At 39.4% G+C, this 19,668-nt stretch overlaps 1 protein-coding gene across 2 annotated transcripts in view; it reads left to right on the forward strand.

The window, feature by feature from the left end:
• LOC126471464 (rab-like protein 6) overlaps positions 1-19,668 on the forward strand; it is a 195,165-nt gene that overhangs the window by 154,306 nt on the left and 21,191 nt on the right. The window contains exon 10 of one of the 2 annotated variants that reach the window (XM_050099657.1): positions 6,270-6,980. The exons of the other annotated variant lie outside the window; for it this stretch is intronic. Within the exon in view, the coding sequence (XP_049955614.1) occupies positions 6,270-6,320 (51 nt within the window). The 3' untranslated portion in view covers positions 6,321-6,980. Of the gene's footprint in view, positions 1-6,269; positions 6,981-19,668 lie in introns of those variants that run through there. 2 annotated transcript variants of the gene reach the window in all.

A 19,668-nucleotide genomic window follows, 5' to 3' on the forward strand; every position in this document is an offset into this window, starting at 1 on the left:
CAACAGTATTACATGCACAAGGCATCCTGCACAGTGTTGTTTTGTTTGTGGATGACTTCTCCATCTGCTGTGCCACCACCAAACTTGCAATGGCTAATCATCAGTTACACTTGATGATCAGGTAGCTGGAAGAATGGTCAAACATATTAGGTTTTAAATTTTCTTTGGAGAAAGCTGTATGTGTGTCGATTTTAAATGCTCCTGCTCTTTTTAATTCACTTGTTTTAAAATTGGGTGATACCATTCTCACTTTTAAGGAAAAGATGAAATATCTGGGTCTCACTTTCGATGAGAGTCTGACATGTCTGCCCCATCTTAAAGAATTGAAGATCAGATCCCTCAGGGCTTTGACCATCATTAAATACGATAATGATGGAAGCTGAATAAATGAATTAAAATTTGTACCATGGCCGGATTATGGCAATAAATTCCTCGTCTTCTCAGATTCCCAAGGTGCCCTACTTTTTATTGGTCATATGTACTCAGCAAATCAGATGGGACTTGAACCCAGCCGTGGCACAAATTTTAATTCATTTATTCAGGTTCCATCATTATTGTAGATAAAGATGAGATTTAAATGTCTTGAGGAAAATTTAATTATAAAATCTTTAGATGCGTTAGTGATAGGTAGTCAACAGAGCACGTATATTCTGACTTTGTAAAGCATTTGTGCGACCCCTGCTTGAATATGGATGCTAGATTTGTGGATCAGTAATGCCTTCATACCTGAAAATGCTGGACGCAATTCACCATGAGGGTATTAGGCAGTCAACAGCGACTTGTTGCACAAGTCCAGGTTGTGTGCCAAGGCTTGTAAGCCTCCACTGTTTATTCAAAATTTTCTCCTTGTGGTACCCGAGCATATAGGGCTCTTTCCATTCCCTAATCATCAGCATTCATCTCCGTTGCACAGCCGCCACTAGAACATCTGTTCTGTAACTGTCCATGAGCAAATTAAACCATTTGGTATCAGTGTGAAGTAGAGCCTTCGGTTACCACAGGTGAAGTGTACTGGGGTCCAAAGCTGGGAGTGGAATATGGGATATCCCTGGCTGCTTCGGGTCTAAGCATGGGGATTTGTATCGGTTGCTCCATTGTGTTCCCTGACAGTGTCCCCAGGACAGGGCTCCCAAAACAGTTTTCAGTTTATTATGCAGAATTGTTTGCTGTCCTGTCCTGAGGGCACTAGAGCAGATGAGATGGTATTGCGGCAATAAATTCCTTATCTGCTTAGATTCCCAAAGTGCCCTACTTGCTATTGGTCATATGTACCCAGCATATCAGATGGTTCAAGAAATGCAGGATGCTCTCTGCCTTCTGCAGCAACAAGGTACAAAATAATTTTCTGCTGGGTTCCAGGGCACATAGGGGTCAGGGGAAATGAACTCGCTGCTGCTGTTGCCAAGGAGGCTTGCTACCTTCCATCTTTTGCTTGCTGCTCAGTCCCCCTGCAGGCTATTGCCATGTTTGTGACCCAGAACACCATGTGTTGGTGGGGAGGCTCAGTGTCTGGAAGTGAGGAGTAATAAGCTGCTTTCAGTAAAACCATCAGTGCAATCATGGCTTATGACCCTCAGACAACAATGAGCTGAAGAAGTAGGTCTTAAAAGGGTTAAAGCAGGACTTTGTCAATTGAAACCTGGCTTTATCTTGTCCCAAGTAGCCCCAGCGTGTCACAGATGTGGAACACAGCTGTCGATATGACATATTTTAATTGAGTGTGTTTTATATGACAACTCGAGGGCAAGCTTGGAGTGGGACACTGCCCATTGATGCAGGGCTTTCTCTTACACCCCCAGTGTGTCGATACAAAATATTTTAATTGGGTGTGTTTTATATGATGACCTGAACACAGATGTGTGTGTTATCTTAACTGATAGTAAGGTGAGTGTAGTTTCTGTTTTAAGATTTTGTGTGATGTCAGGACTTTTCCCACAATATTGGGTGTGAGTTTTAATGTGTTGCAGAGTGGCTCAGTCACCAATTATTTCTAAATAGTCACTTAGCCACAGTCACCTGTCCTCTTTTTAACTATGTCTGTACTGATATTTTATCCTTGCTTAAAAGCAAAAGATAAATCTAGTTATTCTGTTGTGTTTTGTCCAAATGTATGATTGTTCTTTTATAATTCTCACAATGTCAGGACTGTGTTTTCAATAGTCATGTGAGGATACAACTTGATTTTAAAATTTGTTATTTTTTAATAGATGTTCACCATCCTCCTTTGCAATTATTTCAAGCAAGGGTGCTGATGACCTCACCATTTAGTACCCTAAACTATTAATCATCACCACCTTCAATAGCTGCAGGCAAGGCCCCCTTCACATCTTGGATGAGGCTCCCCATCAGACATACCGAACACACATTGGACTCCTTTTCAGCCCTGAATTCTATTTCCCTAAGGGGCTCCATAGTGCATGTAACATTGGACTTCCCAATAACTAGCAAACCTGTCCCCCTGTGTGCCTGCTTGGATCCTGCTGGAAGAGTGGCCATCTGTTGACTCATAGGGTGAATGGATGACACCAGCCAGCCAGTCCCCACATTCACTGTCTGCCTCACGTGATGTGAACGTGACTCATATTGCCACTCATTTTGTGGCGAGCACAGTTCCCCATATCAAGTACAATGGAAGGTGCCTCAGCAGCATAGCCCATGGGCAAAACAAGCGACACCTGAGGTGTCCCATGCGACATGCCAGTTTTTTTGCCAGTGCTACACCGTGAGGCAGCAGCCTGTGATGGCTGACTATGGCCAACAGCGTTTTCAGCTATTCACTGTCTGTGACCAGCTCCTCTTGTGTCCACTCACTGCATTTGCATTCTGTATTCATCCTAGCATGTAAGAGTACTACTCAACTAAATGTAATATATAGAATATGTGTTTAGACTGAGAGCTGCTGTTGCTTTCTACCCTGTTCTGCTGGAGCTCTACAGAATACTTACTGTTTGAAAAGCTCACAGAATTAAGTAAATGAAGCAAGACTTAACGATTGCAGCAGTGGGAAACTATAGTAAAACAGTAGCTGAGTGGACACAAGTGACAGCAAAATACACAACCTCCTATACAAAATAAATAATCCTGCTAAACACAGTTAAAGAAACAGGTAGTGCGTATTTCTGTTCAGAAGCATGAAAGAATACTACAAAACCTAATGATTAATGCAATATGTGGACAAACTGAGAGCTGCTGCTGCTACTGAAATCCACCCTGCTCTACAACTGGAGGCCTACTGGGTCTGATGGAATAAAAATAACTTTGACAGTAGAAATACTTTTAGGGAATTACTCAAGTTGAATAAGTGACCTAGTTTGATTCTCTAATCATAATATCAACTAAATCACAGAAAAAATGTTGAGATATAGACTATGTATCTTGCCTGTTTATTAGATACTATATGTGTACAACAGTTCAGATTAGTTTCTTTCCCCTCCAAGAAACCCATACCAGTATATAGGGCTATACTTTTAAATGAATGATAATGTCTCATTTAAATAAAATTCTTCTTGAAATGTTGTGCTTAAAGATTGTCTGAATGTTGTGCCCAAATTTTAATGTTCGTAGTCTCTCAATTGTGGTGCATTAATTTTTTTTTCCAGTTTTGTATGTAGGAGGTTTTGTAACTGAAATAGTATTAGGCTGGGTTTATAAGAATCTCAAATAATAGTAGCTATGTGGAGACTTCATCATTAAGGTAGCATGCACTTCTGTAGATAAAAAGTGTCAGATTATCTCTTAGATTTGTAAGATCTGACTAAGATGGCTCATTTTCCAACTGAGGTACTAGAAGTAGCTTCAAAGCTATATATACAATAAGTAATGCAATACTTTTTTTTTTCTTTTCAGTTGATAAAATGCAGAATTTGTAGTGGAATATCGTGGAATATTCCTGCTTCAGCCCCTATAATTTCATGAAGTTAGTTCCAATAGGTGGTGGCACTATATGTGGCCTTCAAAATGGCGTCTGTAACAGAGGTGTAGTCCAAGCAGAGAGCTGTCATTGAGTTTCTTTTATTGGAAAACCAGGGCATCACATATTTTCATAGGCACTTGCAGAATGTCTGCAGAGACCTGGCAGTGAACAAAACACAGTGAGTCATTTGGCCAGACGTTTGTCGTAATCACAACAAGTTTGCGCAGTCCTGTCCGATCTCCTTCATACTGGCCGGCTGCACACAGCTGTAACTCCTGCAGTCTTGGAACGTGTGGACACTCTCATTCAAAGTGATCAACAAATAACATCAAACACCTCGGGGCACAACTGGACATTTCTGTCAGTAGTGCTGACACTCTTGTCCACCAGATGGGCTTCTCAGAGGTGTGCCTGCTGGGTTCCTTGCTGCCTAACAGAAGAGCATAAAGAGCAAAAAGGACCATGCTCGCAGAATTGCTTGCATGTTACAAGGCCGATCGCAACAATTTTTTGTCAAACATCATCACAGGCTGTGAAATAAGGGTTCATAACTTCAAAACGGAGAGAAAACAGCAATTCTTGGTGTGGCACCACATGATCTCTCCTCAGAAGAAAAAGTTAAAAGCTGCACCCTCAGCCAGTAAAGTCATGGCAGTGGTCTTCTGGGATTCTGAAGGGCTTGTTTTCTTTGCAATTATTAACTCTTGAGGTGTGTTGTGCTAACCTCAGGAAATCGAAGAAATGGCTTCAGCATGAGGGGACTGATGACCATAGATGTTAAGTCCCATAGTGCTCAGAGCCATTTGAACCATTTTTTGAGCTTCAGCATGTGTGTTGGCACAAAAATGCAAACAAACTTCTCCTCCTCTATGACATCACAAGGCCTCACACAAGTCTGTGCACTGAGAGGAACTCACAAAATGTCATTGGACTGTTACTCATCCAAGCCCGGATCTCGCACCTTCTAATTTCCATCTATTTGACCCAATGAACGATGCATTCCCCGGGAAGCATTAGATGTATGATGGGAAGGTTATTGATACAGCAAGACGTTGGCTCGTATGTTGACAGGTAGAGACAGCCATACGGTCCCTCGCAGTAAGGTGGCATAAGGCTATCGTACGGAACAGAGATGATGTTTGAAAAATAGGGTTTTGTGGTGAAAACAGTGGAGAATAATTTGGTGTACTGGAATCCAAAATAAAACCAACCTGCTTCCACAAAGAAATGTCCAAATATTTTTAGGCAACAGTCTACAGCACAAACATATTTTAGAAATGCCTGTTAACCTGACTGTATTGAATTTTACACATTTATTCTGACTAGCTTCAGTTTTCAATCATCATCAGTAACTATACCAAATAGAAATAAACAGTACATGTAACTGATGAAAAATAAACATCCCGTAGTCATTAAGTGTGAACATTATACATAAAGATACTCAAAAGATGTACTTATGAAACAAAAAACAATACGACTTTTATATTTGAAATATCATGCTACAGATGATGCCATACAACAGGGCATATTGTGGTACACATTAATAGTTATCAGTGAAATATTGTGACAGATTCCACTTAGATACAGAGACTGGGCATGAAGAATGCTTGTAGAACCACAGTAACATTTATTACTCATTTGTCTGTTTGGTATGGTCCCTCAATGATGGTTGAAAATTGAAACCAGTAGGAATAAATGTGTAAAATTCAGTACAACAAAGTTAATGTGTATTTTCTAAAAGAAAAAAAAAGTGTTTCATTACTTATTGAACATCCCTTGTAGTATTTCTGGGGGCTTGTCATTAAATGTGGATAGTTTCATGGTAAAAATCATTAACAATTTCTCACATTCTGCATCCCAAATTCTAGATATGAAAGGTATCACAATGAAAAAAGTCTGATATATGCACTCAGTAAATTTGTAAAATAAAGGAATATACAGCATAGTCACTGAAAAATGTTCTTACAAAACATATGTGGTAGGAAATCTGCATATTCAGTTATTAAAAATCATCTTACATTTTATTAATATCTGAAAAATGTGCTGCTAAGCATCGTTTATAGATAATTAAAGGAATAAAGAAATTTTATAATATAGAGACAACTATTGTGTCAAGAGAATAAAGACATGTTCAGACCAGATTAAAATGATCCAGTTCATATTGGATACATATTGAAGACACAATAGAGTACCACAGTTATGATACCATTGCTGCAGAAAAATAATTCTAAGGCATGTGTCAAAAATGTGTCATATATTCAATAACCGTTCTCTGCCATTAGTTGGTATGATAAACTGAAATGTCGCTAGCACAGACAAGTACTTAAAAACTATTTCTTTGAGACCTTTATTTCAGATCCACCTAAGGGAAATTAACAGCCAGGAGATTGAATCAGTTATTGTATAATTGGAAATGAAGATTCACGTGGATGTGAGCCAGTTTCAAGAAAGCTACAACACACTATCTTGTAATGAACCATCTGTGTAACATGCCTTTCAGGATTGGTCACTTTCCTCACAACTTAAAATGTGTGGTTCTGACACAGCTATGTATGGACGAGAAGTGGGAGTGCATATTGCAAGGGTGGGTAAATGGACACATGCTGTTCAGTATGTGTGTTCTATTGCATGTGAATCTGCATGTGTGTGGATGTAGAGTAGGGAACTCCTTTCGGATGCATAACAGCAGCTGTAACTATGTACCAGAAATAATCAAAGTGACAATAATCTACATATGAGCAAGAGCTCAGTATGTGAGTGAGTGGGAATCTTATCAGCTTCAATTCTGGACAGTTATAAGCTAGTACAAGTAATAAAATATTGCCAAAGGGAAGTGAAAATATTGTGTAGAAAACAGAAGTCATGCATTTCAGTGAACATAATTTAGATCATCCACAGTATAGTTATATATAATTAGTTGGTTGGCAGTGCAGTGTGTTGTGTATGGTGAAGTGGAAGAGCTTGGTGCTTTCAGTGAATGGACAAATTTTTCATTTTATGTTGTATGTAATTGATGAAATGTTAATGCAGAAGTCAGAAAAATATAGAAACAGCAGAAAATCTCAAAGTTGTCAAGAATGAAATAGTTTTTTGTTCTCTGTTTTCATGATATCCACAATATGCTGTGCTTAACCCCCCCCCCCCCATTTTATTTTTTATTTGATTAAGTTATGACATAACTTTCAAGGGCAGTTACATGATTAGACACTCAAGCGTAGCTGATCCTCAACTCCCAGTTTTGGGTCACATGTACAAGAAAGCTGCCAAAAACTACAATATACACACATCAAAATAAGTTTCCCATCACCAGAACATGTCATGTAGGTGTGTTGCTATTTTGACTGTTCCTGTACTGATTGGAAGGTCACCCCTGACATTGTTTGTAAACATGCACAAAGTTACTTTAAACACTAAGTAAAGATAGAACACTACACTCTAATGAATTGCAGCATTCCATTTGAAAGTAAAGAACAAGTAGGGATGCATTGAGGAACAGTAGAGTGGACATCCATCATGCCACGATGGACAACCGTGACCAATGATTGGGTCAGCATGACCGTGTCAACTGCAGAACCAGAGAAGTTGCTTGACAAGTGTACTGTAGTCAAAGTGATGTGGTGCAAACATGGAATTGGTTCCAATTGACAGGTAGTGTTCAGGACAGGTCATCCTCATCCACAGGGGCACAGGATGACCAATACCTATGACTTTTGAATCAAAGGAAGTATGGGCGTAGTGTTCTAGGACTGAATTTGGTGTCTGGTATTGCATGGAACTGTTGCTAGGAAATTGCATAATACGAATCTCCATTCTCAACTACCATGGTAAGCAACACATCATACACCCCATCACCATGGACTCCCTTACAGGTAGGTAAGAAATCATGCAGAATCAACCCCAGGATTGGCATCGGGTGGTGTTTATGGATAAGTGGTGGAGTGATGTTGGGTTATCATGTTATCATTACATGGGGGCCACCTTACGATTCTTGTGATTGTTGAGAGAAATCTCACTACTCTACAGTACTGGGACAATAGTCTGTAACCAATAGTGGGATCATATTGCTAACAGTTCAATGACAGTTTCATCTTTTCATCTTTATGGATGCTAACTTGCATTCTCATCATGCTGTTCTCATGAAATTGTTCTTTTTGCATGCTAGGATCACCAGAATGGAGTGAACTGCCAGTTCCCCGAATGTGAACCTATTTGAATATGTGTGGGGTCAGTTTAAATGAGCTGTTTTTGGGCATTGATAAAGACCATGTACTTTGCACGATTTACAAAGAATCGCAACTGTAAAGTGGGACAGTTTGGTCCAGGGGTTTCATCAGTGGTATGGCACGATGTATTCAAGCCTGTATCTAAGCAAGGGGACATTCCACCACATATTGACATTGCTCAGGTGTATTGTGAAAAACATCCTATGGGAAACAGATGATTTTTATCATTACACAAATGTTTATTTTTTTTCTTTTTTTTGGACACATTTCAGTTGAATACGTATGCATGCTTCAGAGCCAATTTTTGATTTCTGTGCCATGAATTTCAAAATAAAGGAGTGATGCAAAATGTTTGTTTATATGTGCATTTAATGGAAGCTATTGAAGGAAATTCTGCACTGATTAAATCAGATTCCGTACAGGTGTGTCCATTGTGGAGCACAGTATCAAGAGCATGGTCTGTTATGACACTGAAGCATCCAGTCTAAAGTTCTTGGCTTATTTTTGATTGAGACAACAGGTTTCATGTAGGATGGAATATTCCTTTCTATCTTAATGGAAAACTGGGCAGCACAGCGAAAATGCAAATTTAGATCATGTACTGTACAGATAATCTTGCAGCCTTTCGGGTCAATGCATAAATAAGGAAATCACACTGTGACCATGTCAAGGGTTACAGCATTCCATTAGTAGAGCAGTGTTGAAATTGATCAGTAGAGTTCCACAGCAAGATAGTCTAACTCTATAACTGTCATGTTGAACTCTGAAGTCTTTTAGTATACAGTGAAAGGCATGTCATAGGGAATAGTGGAATTCTTCTGTCACATATCATAAATCGGGGCCCTAAATATTGGTATCAGTGGGATGGTATGGACCACATACATTTAGTTGTTGTTTCAGCTGCTATCCTAATTACAGTTGTCTCTTCTCCATATGGCAGTACAGGTCACTGTTTTTTGCAACTATAACAGAGCAACATAACATGTTTGTTGTTTTGAAAGAATGAGAAGGAAGGATTAAGAAGGCACACACTCTATAAAAAATAGTGGTTTAGAGTTTTTGTTCACACTTCAGACTCTGCCAAATAGTTTCAGAATAATATCTCCTTATTTTCGTGAGGTGGCAACTTTCCAAAAATCAGTAACTAGTAGAAAAAAATGAAAATGTAGGTCAAAATTTCATATGTTTCGTGACTCATGTATCATTTTAGTATAGTACTTTTTTCCTATTATTTCTCTCACAGTATTATCATCTAGATAAGGAGGCCCCTCCAAGCTTAGTTAATGAATCTGTGATGCTATACTTGTGAAACTCTTTAACTATAACTGCAGGGGCAAATGTTATTGTTGGCACCTTCTTAACCCTGCTGTAGTCACGGGAATTTCTGTTACATTATTGGTCACATAGGTGACAGCTGTCAGGCACCATTGTTTTCAATGTTATTTTAGCGATGATGAAACAAAATGGGTTTTACACTTGCCTAATGGTATGGGATTCAGTTAATTACTGAACTTCTTACTTGAATGCACTACACTTATTAAAATTGTCACACACAACCTATTTTAATGAAAACAAACAAAAGTGAATTTATATTGCAGCAAAAATGGATAATAAGTTTAGCTTCTGAACAGTACACTGCAATACCTGTATATGAGCCTCACTAATATAGCAATTAAACCAATACTTCCAAAATTACATTTTGGTACATGTATTATTTTGCTCCACACTATCCAAACAATTGACACAATCTTCCTTCAAATGATCAGGGCAGGTCCACTTACTGCACCTAACACACCACTTCCTGGTTGATTTGTCCCATGATCTGTCAGACTCAAAACATCTTCCCATTTTTCCCTATCCTTTTCTCCTGCGGCCTGTTTACAGTCTCTTCCATTCCAAGCAGTAAAAGTCCATGCCTCCTGATCTTAGGAACATGTGGTGCTTGATATCTGCTTTCTGTTTGGGACTTTATAATCTCCCATGCAAGATTGGTTAGGAAAAACGTTCTCTTCAGTGCTTTATGGATTTTTATTGAATTTATAAATGCAAAATGCATTTATTGCAGCTAAGTTTAGTAGATTGTAGAACACTACCATAGGCCAGTGCCTTGAATTTCAAGCCACATTATTTTTTTGACACAGATGATCAGCCAAGTTCACGCCAACATTTGTCATGTTGTAAAACGTTATGATCTCGGGTGTTTTTGCATCCCCTGTATTGCTGTTGATAACATTGTCATGGTGAATTGTATAAATTGCAAGAGCAACTTTATTCATCTTGAGACAGTATGACACAAGGGTTTTGTGGTTTTGAAAGCCAAAAATTGGAGATTTTTCAGATCTTTGTTTATTTAGAAGAAACTCCAAACAAACTTCGCATTTATTTCAGTGAAGTGTGCTCCCATCAGTAAGACCCTTATCTTTGAGACTTTCAGCAGAGAATACGTCGAAAACCAGTTATTGGTGGTTAAATTTCTGTTAATGCTTGCAATTAGCTCCACCATTGTTATTACATCATGTTGGTTTAATTGTTGTGTTAGTGAGGCTGATATACAGGTGTTGCGGTGTATTGTTCATAAGGTAAACTTATTATTCATTTTTGCTTTGTTTGTAAGGTCCATTGAACTGTGAACCTATATAGGTTTTTAAATTTACTGTATATGCTGTCTTAGCATCAACTAAAGCAAATGTTTTCAGCCCATACTTAGCGTGTTTGCTAAGTATGAACTACTGAGAAGGACTGTTACCCAAAACGCTAACAGTTTTTCATCTAGAGTAAGGAACTCACTTGGCAAGAAATATTTCTGTAAATTATGTTCTATTATTTCAGACACTTCTTTCGTTTATGGGAGCTAACTTATCACTTTCATTTCTCAAGTTTCTGTCTCTCATATCATCAAAACGTAAGCATCATAAGAAAAAGCAAAATCTTTGTTCATTCACTGATAAGTAATATGAATCTAGGCCATTGCCTGTGAAATTGTCCCACATTTGATGAATGTTTTTTCTAGGTAATCTCGTTGTACCCATAAGATACAGTAAACCCCAAAATGTCCCGATTTCTGTTTCATACGTTCTACAGGCATCTCAATCCCTTGCAAATGGTGACCTGAGTGTTTCTATGTAAATATTTGTACAACTGGTTATTTTCCTAATGTCATTATTATCAGAGAAAAGCCAAAACTGGCTAGCTTCAGAATTTATTTCTCATGCTCCACTTTGCGGTCCAGAGAGATTACATTGGTTGCCGAAGTGCGTATGTTAGTTGAGGGCTTTTGTTTCAGCCATTTTGTGGCCTTATCTTTACACGAGAAATACCTTTCATTTGCATTGTCACTTAAAACATGCTCTTCCATTATCTTCTGACATCTCTTGCTCAGAAGCTGAATGGTGATCACTAAGTTCATCAAACCAAGCCAACCATGTTGCTGGATCTAAAGTTGTCTCAACATTCCACTATTTATATGGTACAGACATTAAAATATTACCAGTAATTACGACTGTAAAAATTCAAAGAAAATGTGAGAATGAATAGAAATATAAGTGCAGTGTGAAGCATATTATACAATATTTAATATAGACAGTAAACTGAAAAATATAGACATTAAACTGAAAAATAAATACCTTGCCTATCGCAAAAGAAACAGAAATGGTAACACCATTAGTCACATGGGTGACAATTGTAACCAGAGCACACAATGTGGGTAAACAATAGCCACGTTCAAACAACAATGGTGATATACTGACCTTTAAAGTGGAACTCTGAGCTAGAGAAATTCAGATCTGTGGACACCCCTTATGGTGGACAAAATAACAAAAAGAAAATCCCAGGGTGACATAGATCACCTGCATGACTACTCAAGGGTTAACAAAAACGTGTGTATCAGACACAAGGCAAATGGCATGTTTTACCATTACACGTGGTGGAATGTTTAATGATTAAGAGCAAACACAGAATTTCAGTGCATATTTACAGTCAGTAGGAACATGAGCTGTGTCACTGAAGATTGCTTTCTTATAGTTATTTAGTCTGCATGTCACACTCACTGTAACATATATACTGTAACTGTTGTTAACTGCTTCTCCTCAAAAGAAAAAGAACTTGGCATTGATTAAAGAAAGAAAAATATATATACATATAATCACAAGCATGACAAAAAATTCATACAATACAGATTTGCCAAGCCATTATTGAACACGTTATCTTGGTGGGGGTGGGGGTGGGGGGGGGTAGGTACCACTGAATAGCGGCTGGAGATTGAGGAACCTATCATTGTGCATCAGTGGTGGTGGTTGGAGGGGGGGGGGGGGGGGGGGGGGGAGAAGGTTGCTGATGAAACTTGTCCAGATCAGGTGGGTCCAGGTATTCCAGGGCCCACTCAATAAGATACTGGGTCACAGTGCAGCTTTGTCTGCAACAGTGCTGTAACCTGCCATTTTCGTGGCTGCATGGAGCATGCATGGTAGATGGTCCCCGTTTGCCTGTCATAACTGCCTGGCTGGAAATCTGGAAGGTGTCTGTGTCAGAGGCCAGCTGCTGTGTTCATATGCTTATGGCTGTGCCTGTTGAGGCAGATGCAACTGATTTTGAAAATGTGAACTACCTGCTAGGATGCAGACCAGTGTCCAGAGATGGGTTGTCACAGGGGTGGACAGTCGTGCCCACTTGCTGGTTTTGAAGCTTTTGTGAACTCAGTGACAGCTGAAGCTTTTCAGGATACTCGAGTACCCACAGTTGCCATTGGAGGTGGAGGATACTCTCTGGCTTGTCCACGACTTGCAGCTACGCGTATAGCTGATTCTGCTAACTGTGCCATTGGCCATCTGGAGACATCATAAGATACGTACATTGGTCAATCACAATGTGTCTTGACCCAAGTGCATGTCAAAACCTGTTGCCCAAACCACTGTTCTGACTGCGAATTGTGGACGGTATAGAGGTAGGCAGCAGTGTTTTTTTTTTCTTTTTTTCCCCCTTTCTTTCTTTCTTTTTTCTTTTTTTTTTTTTTAACTGAGATTTTCTAGTCCTTAAGAATTTTTTTGCAATGTATTGCAATGGTCAGTGGCAATGCTGGAATACACAGTACAGAATCTTTTTGTGCATTCAGCATAGCTTGTAGTGTGTTATTTATTTATTTATTTATTTATTTATTTATTTATTTTTGCCATAGTCCTTTGATTTTCACTGACTCTGAATGATCCAACTAAGGTGTTGGTTCAGAGCTTGCATCCAAATGCTTCAATAGAAACAAAATTGTAAGCAATAGGGGAGAAGGCTTCATAATGCATTTTTATATGTGAACTAATTCATAGTGAACCACATTCAGTTTGTCACTGGTAATGTCACTTTCGAATTAACTCTTTTTATTACTCATTCACAGTAGTTCTGTGATACAGCAGTCCCCAAGAGAGAGAAAAACTGTTGTTATAGGAAGAGAGAGATTATTACTAGGTGTCAGATTTTGTGTAAATGCATTCGTTTTTATTGTAGCCAATAAGTAGGCTCTTTTGGACGTGCAGTAAAATCTCAATTATCTGTAGTAATTGAGGACTTGAAAATATCAAATTCCCTGGATAATTCACAGTTACAGTTCAGAGTAATGTATTACAGTTGTTCAGAACGAAAAATTAATTACAGTTTCATAATTCAAATCACTTAACTAATGTTTATAATAAATTCTACTTTAATCATCAAAGAATATGGGAAACTACATACTTATGGATAATGCGGTACAATCCCATTTCATATTACATTACACTACTTTGAAGCAAATAGCCTTGATTTAATTTCTGTCTCAGTGAGGTAGCTTGTGTTTCACATATCACACTACAAATTTTATGTATCACCAACTTGTCAGAAAGGGGATTTTTGTGGTTTACACTTACTAACAGTCTTTATTCCATATTCGCTGGATAGACAAACAGTGAACAAGAAGTACATAATCACACAGTCAAAGGTTAGTCGAGGTCAGAGGTGGTCCTTGTCATCACATGGTGGCCGGTATGATATGCAGATCATATGGAGCAACAACGAGGATTGCCATTCCTGGCGGAGCGTCCACCTTCCATCAGGCAGGTTGGCCACGGGATCTCGCCAGGTGACGCAGTGATCACCTCAAGGATGTAGCTTATTTCCGAAAATTTTGTTGTTGTGATCACTTGCAGCTCCATTGGCGGTGCAAGTGGCAAGTATGGTTTGATTTCAGACATTTGTGATAACTCCATCTCGCTGTGTGAGTATTTTACATCAGGGAGCCTGTTCTTACTGTTCCAGGTAGCCCAGTAACACTTCAGCCCTTTGAAGTGCTGATACATGACTGATTAGTGATTACTGTTTCTGGATTTAAAGAAAAGTATTGTCATCTTCGTCACTGTCATTCACCACCACATATTTCCCTTGTATTCGCTGAACAATAGCACTGTCACTCAACATCTCATGACCTGGCTCATTGCGCTCGACATAAAACCATTCAGAAATATTTCTTTTGTTAACAGTTTCACAACCTGGAATGCTTTTCAAAACAGTGCTTAATGTTGCTTATGAGCACTCTTCTTTGTCATTAGAATTACTGGTTTCATCAGTTTTAGGATTAATGTTTTCCCATGACTTGGGTATGACTGATTGTTTTACTTTACTTCGTGATTTTATAAATTACGTCTAGCAATTAATTGTTTCCAGAATGTTCAAAGATTGCTACCCCTCATCAATAAGTTTTTGTAGCAGACTTCCTCTATAAATTTTCTTCAAGGCAGCAGTGACACCGTAAACCATTGCTGGATTAAGGCTATCACATTGTAAGGTAATTATTTTGCAAATATCAACCCATGATTCAATTTCAGAGCATTTTTGTTCAAATGTACTGGTGTATTGTCCAGTTACAAAACAGCCCTTGCAGGTAGACCTTTCAGCAGTAAATGTTCAACATTTCAATAGTAAATGTTCGCATACCTGTGGCCTAAGTCACAGGTATGCTTACAGAACCATGGTTACAGAACCATGTTTGAAATGTTGTGTGGTCCATCCGAGCCCCTTTCTGCTGAAAATAAAGGACAGGTGAATTGTGCATTTCTTTTTTCTTGAAACATTGCAATTTTTTAGGTGTACCTTCTATGCCAAGCCTAACTTTATATGATCCTGTACCATTAGCGCAACACAATTCAGTTATCCTTTCTGTGCTTGATGTATAACCAGGTGCACAAAACTTAGTCTTGCAAGCTAATGTCTTTGTTGGTAGACACTTCCAAAACAACCCAGTTTCATCCACATCGTATATCTACTCTAGTTCTAAATTTTATCATACAATAAACTCCTAGGAATCATTACAAAATTCAGAAGCACCCTTATTAACTCTATGTAACTTTTTTCCTTGGTTGGTAATCATCTGGATACCGTGAAGTTGTTTATATCTTGTTAACCAGCCAGAGGACACATTAAAATCTCTTCCATTCCCCAAGATCTTAAAAAAAAACTGAGTGTGTTTGGCCTTATTGTGCCAGATACTTGTGTGCCCTCCGCTTTTTTCTGTTGAAACCATTCCAGAATAGCTTGATCCAGTTTTGTATAAGTACACACTTTCACAGGCTCCCACTTTACAAACCTGCAGGATGAGTCAGAACTGCTAGCAAATTGAATTATTTTGTCTTTGTTTTTCTGAATATCATGGATCATAGTTTCATCCACATTGTAAATCAATGTCATAGTTCTGGTAACAGTACTGTCTTCTTTGAGTTGTGTATTATTTCCAGTTCCTGATTTATTGTTAACACAACATGTTTTCACTTTTCAGACATTTTTCTACCAGAAACCAATGACTGTATTCCGTAACAGTTACAGTCTAGTGCTTGTGGTCTTCAAGCAGCACTCTGTTTACTACACTTATGTTACATTGTGGGATTATCGCTCACCCGAGTTTACTTTAAGTCCACATTGCTTATTTTTTTTTAGTAATCTAGCTGAGTATCTGGCATTTCCCAGGTATGTTTTTATTCCACTTCTATTAGCCCATCTCCTCCTTCCCTCTCTCTCTGTTTATCTCCTCTGCTCCCTCTCTGTCCATCTCCTTCTCCTCCTCCCTGTCTCTGTCAACTTCCCCTGCCCCCCCCCCCCCCCCCCAGTTCCCTGTCCATCTTCTTCTGCCCCTCTATGCATCTCCTTCTGCCCCTCTATGCATCTCCTTCTGCCCCTCTATGCATCTCCTTCTGCCCCTTTGTACATCTGATACTCCCCCCTCTGTCCATCTGCTCTTCCCTTTTCCATCCATCTGCTCATACCCCCTCTGTCCATCTGAGCAGATACTTGCTCTGTCTATTTCCTCCTCACCCCCTCTATTTCCTCCTCGCCCCCTCTATTTCCTCCTCACCCCACCTATCTCCTCTTTCCCCTCTCTCTCCTCATTCCCCTCTCTCTCCTCTTTCCCCTCTCTCTCCTCTTTCCCCTCTCTCTCCTCTTTCCCCTCTCTCAGTCCACCTCCTACCCCCTCTCTTTCTGTCCATTTCCTCCTCCTCATCTCTTTGTACATCTTCCCCTTCCCATCTCACTGTCCCTCTCCTCCTCCCCAATATCTGTGTCCATCTCATCCTTTCCCTGTCTGTGTGTCCATCTCTTCCTCCTCACCCCAATAGGATTTTGCTGGTCCTTATCCCCACAGTATTTCATTGCAGATAGTAAGTAATGTGTGCACTAAATTTGTTTGAAATTGTTCCAGTATTTTTAGAGGGTTTTTTTAACCCATGGCTTTGCTCGCATGCAGACAGGTCACACGTATTTGTACACATATTTCACCTGTATCTCAGGCGAATTTCACCCTATAGTTCTGTTTTCATGCAACTCAATGTTTATGATGTCATATATGTTGAACTATATGCCGTACATTGATGTATTTATGTAGGTTCATTTGGCAGCATATGTGTATATTGTCTGCAGAATGTGTTGTAAAGAGACTTAGTAGCAAAGAAGAAATAAGTTTAAACATCATGCATGATGCTGCAGTATTTCACTCATACAATGAGATATATAATTTTGATGTATATTCATTGGTAGATGTGAATACTATCTGCGAAATGTGTCACAAATACAGTTTGAAGTGAAGCAGTTATAATTTAAAATATCCTATCTGATGTGACAATTTTAATGCATGAACAGTGAAAATGTATTAAGTGGTAAACTTTTTTCTGTTCATCATTGTGTGGGGGTTTTCAACAAGAAAAAGGTTTTGTTAAGATTTCAAATTATGTGTTAAGTTTGTTGCAAGTCACTAAATGCTCTCATTCTCAAAATACTGGATGAAAAGAACCTGGGCATTCACTCGTCGTGGGTAGCACTTGTTTTTCATCTGCACTCCCAACTCTTTGGTATGCAGGTGATTCTTACCATCACAGTGACTTTTTTTTCAGGCAGTAAATGTTGTGTGTGCCAAGTGTAGTTGAAGTTGGCCCAGTAGTTTAGGAGGAGATTTGGAACATACAAGGGTCGTTCAGGAAGTAAAGAACATTGTGGCGCGCCCGGGTTCCCGGGTTCGATTCCCGGCGGGGTCAGGGATTTTCTCTGCCTCGTGATGACTGGGTGTTGTGTGATGTCCTTAGGTTAGTTAGGTTTAAGTAGTTCTAAGTTCTAAGGGACTGATGACCACAGATGTTAAGTCCCATAGTGCTCAGAGCCAACATTGTGGCATAACTAAATAAAAATGAAAGATATTGACACAAAACATTACTTACAAAGTTACAGTATCTTATTCTATTTTTTAGTGTTGTTACCATAGCTGTCAAGACACTTACAGTAATGTGGAGCTGATTTTTCAATTCCCATATTGTACCACCAAATGAGATTTGAATCAGGATATCATTGCTTGTTTGAGCTCTGTTTTTCACGCAAAAATTCCATTAGTTTTGGGAATAAGTGAAAATCACTTGGTGCCAAGTCAGGGCTGTAAGGACGTCCAAAAATTTCTCACTTAAGATGCTGAAGTTCTTACTGTGTTCATGCTGATGCATGAGGTCACACAATGTTAGGAATCAAAAACACCTTTGCCAACGACATTCCCTGTTTCTTGTCTTGAATGGCACATCAAAGTCATTGAAGAGTTTAGCAATAGGCCTATGAATTGATTATTTGGCCTCTTGGCATGATATGCACATGAATCAAATGATTGACACTACACACTTCGCATTTGGTGGGATTTTCAGAGGGTGCCACCATTTCAAAAGGTTACATAACAGGAACAAAATTCAGCTCATAATGAGACAGTGGAAGCAGCTACCTGGCACACTGGCAGTCGTGGTGGTGGAGGATTGGTGCCTGGCATGGTGTGCAATCGTTTTTTACTTCCTGAACAACCCTTGTGCATACATACACAATACATACCTACATTTTTATAATATATATGGATATAAGTGAATATTTTGATTGCACTGTAAGTATGGATTTTAAAAGCTTGATTATCATGCACAATATTATGAAAAGGATACATTGCTGCTTGCCATGTAGAGCAGACATTGAGCCACAGACATGCACAATGGAAAAGACTGCTATACATTTAAGCTTTCAGCCAAAAGGCGTTCTTCCAAAGAAGAAAACACACACACACACACACACACACACACACACACACACACACACACACACACACACACACACACACACACTCTCTGTAGAGCCAAAGAAACTGATGGAACCTGCGTAATATCTTGTAGGGCCCCTGCGAGCATGCCCATAAGAGTACAAGGGGGTGGAGATCTCTTCTTAACAGCACGGCCCCAGATATGCTCAATAATGCTCATGTCTGGGGAATTTGGTGGCCAACAGAAGTGTTTAAACTCAAAATAGTGTTCCTGGAACCACTATGTAGCAATTCTGGACCTGTGGGATGTCACATTGTCCTGCTGGAATTCCGTCAGAATGCACAATGAACACGAATGTATGCAGGTGATCAGACAGGATGCTTACGTATGTGTCACCTGTCACAGTCATATCTAGACATATCAGGGGCCCCACATCATCACTCCAGCTGCACACACCCCACACCATTAGAGAGCCTCGACCAGCTTGAACAGTCCCCTACTGACATGCAGGGTCCATGAATTCATGAGGTTGTCTCCATACTCCACTCGATACAATTTGAAACAAGACTCATCCAACCAGGCAACATGTTTCCAGTCATCAACAGTGCAATGACGGTGTTGACGGCACAGGCGAGGCATAAAGCTTTGTGTCATGCAGTCATCAGGGATACACTAGTGGGCATTCGGCTCCAAAAGCCCATATCGATGATGTTTTGTTGAATGGTTCACTTGCTGAGACTTGTTGATGGCCCAGCATTGATATCTGCTGCAATTTGCAGAAGAGTTGCACTTCTCTCATGTTGAACAATTCTCTTCAGTGGTAGTTGGTCCCGTTCTTGCAGGATCTTTTACCAGCCACAGCGATGTCAGAGATTTGATGTTTTACTGGATTCCTGATATTCATGGTAGACTCGTGAAATGGTCGTATGTGAAAATCCCCATTTCATCGCTACCTCGGAGATGCTGTGTCCCATCG

The sequence above is a fragment of the Schistocerca serialis genome, chromosome 3, assembly GCF_023864345.2.
Source record: "Schistocerca serialis cubense isolate TAMUIC-IGC-003099 chromosome 3, iqSchSeri2.2, whole genome shotgun sequence".
NCBI classification, from domain to species: Eukaryota; Metazoa; Arthropoda; class Insecta; order Orthoptera; family Acrididae; genus Schistocerca; species Schistocerca serialis.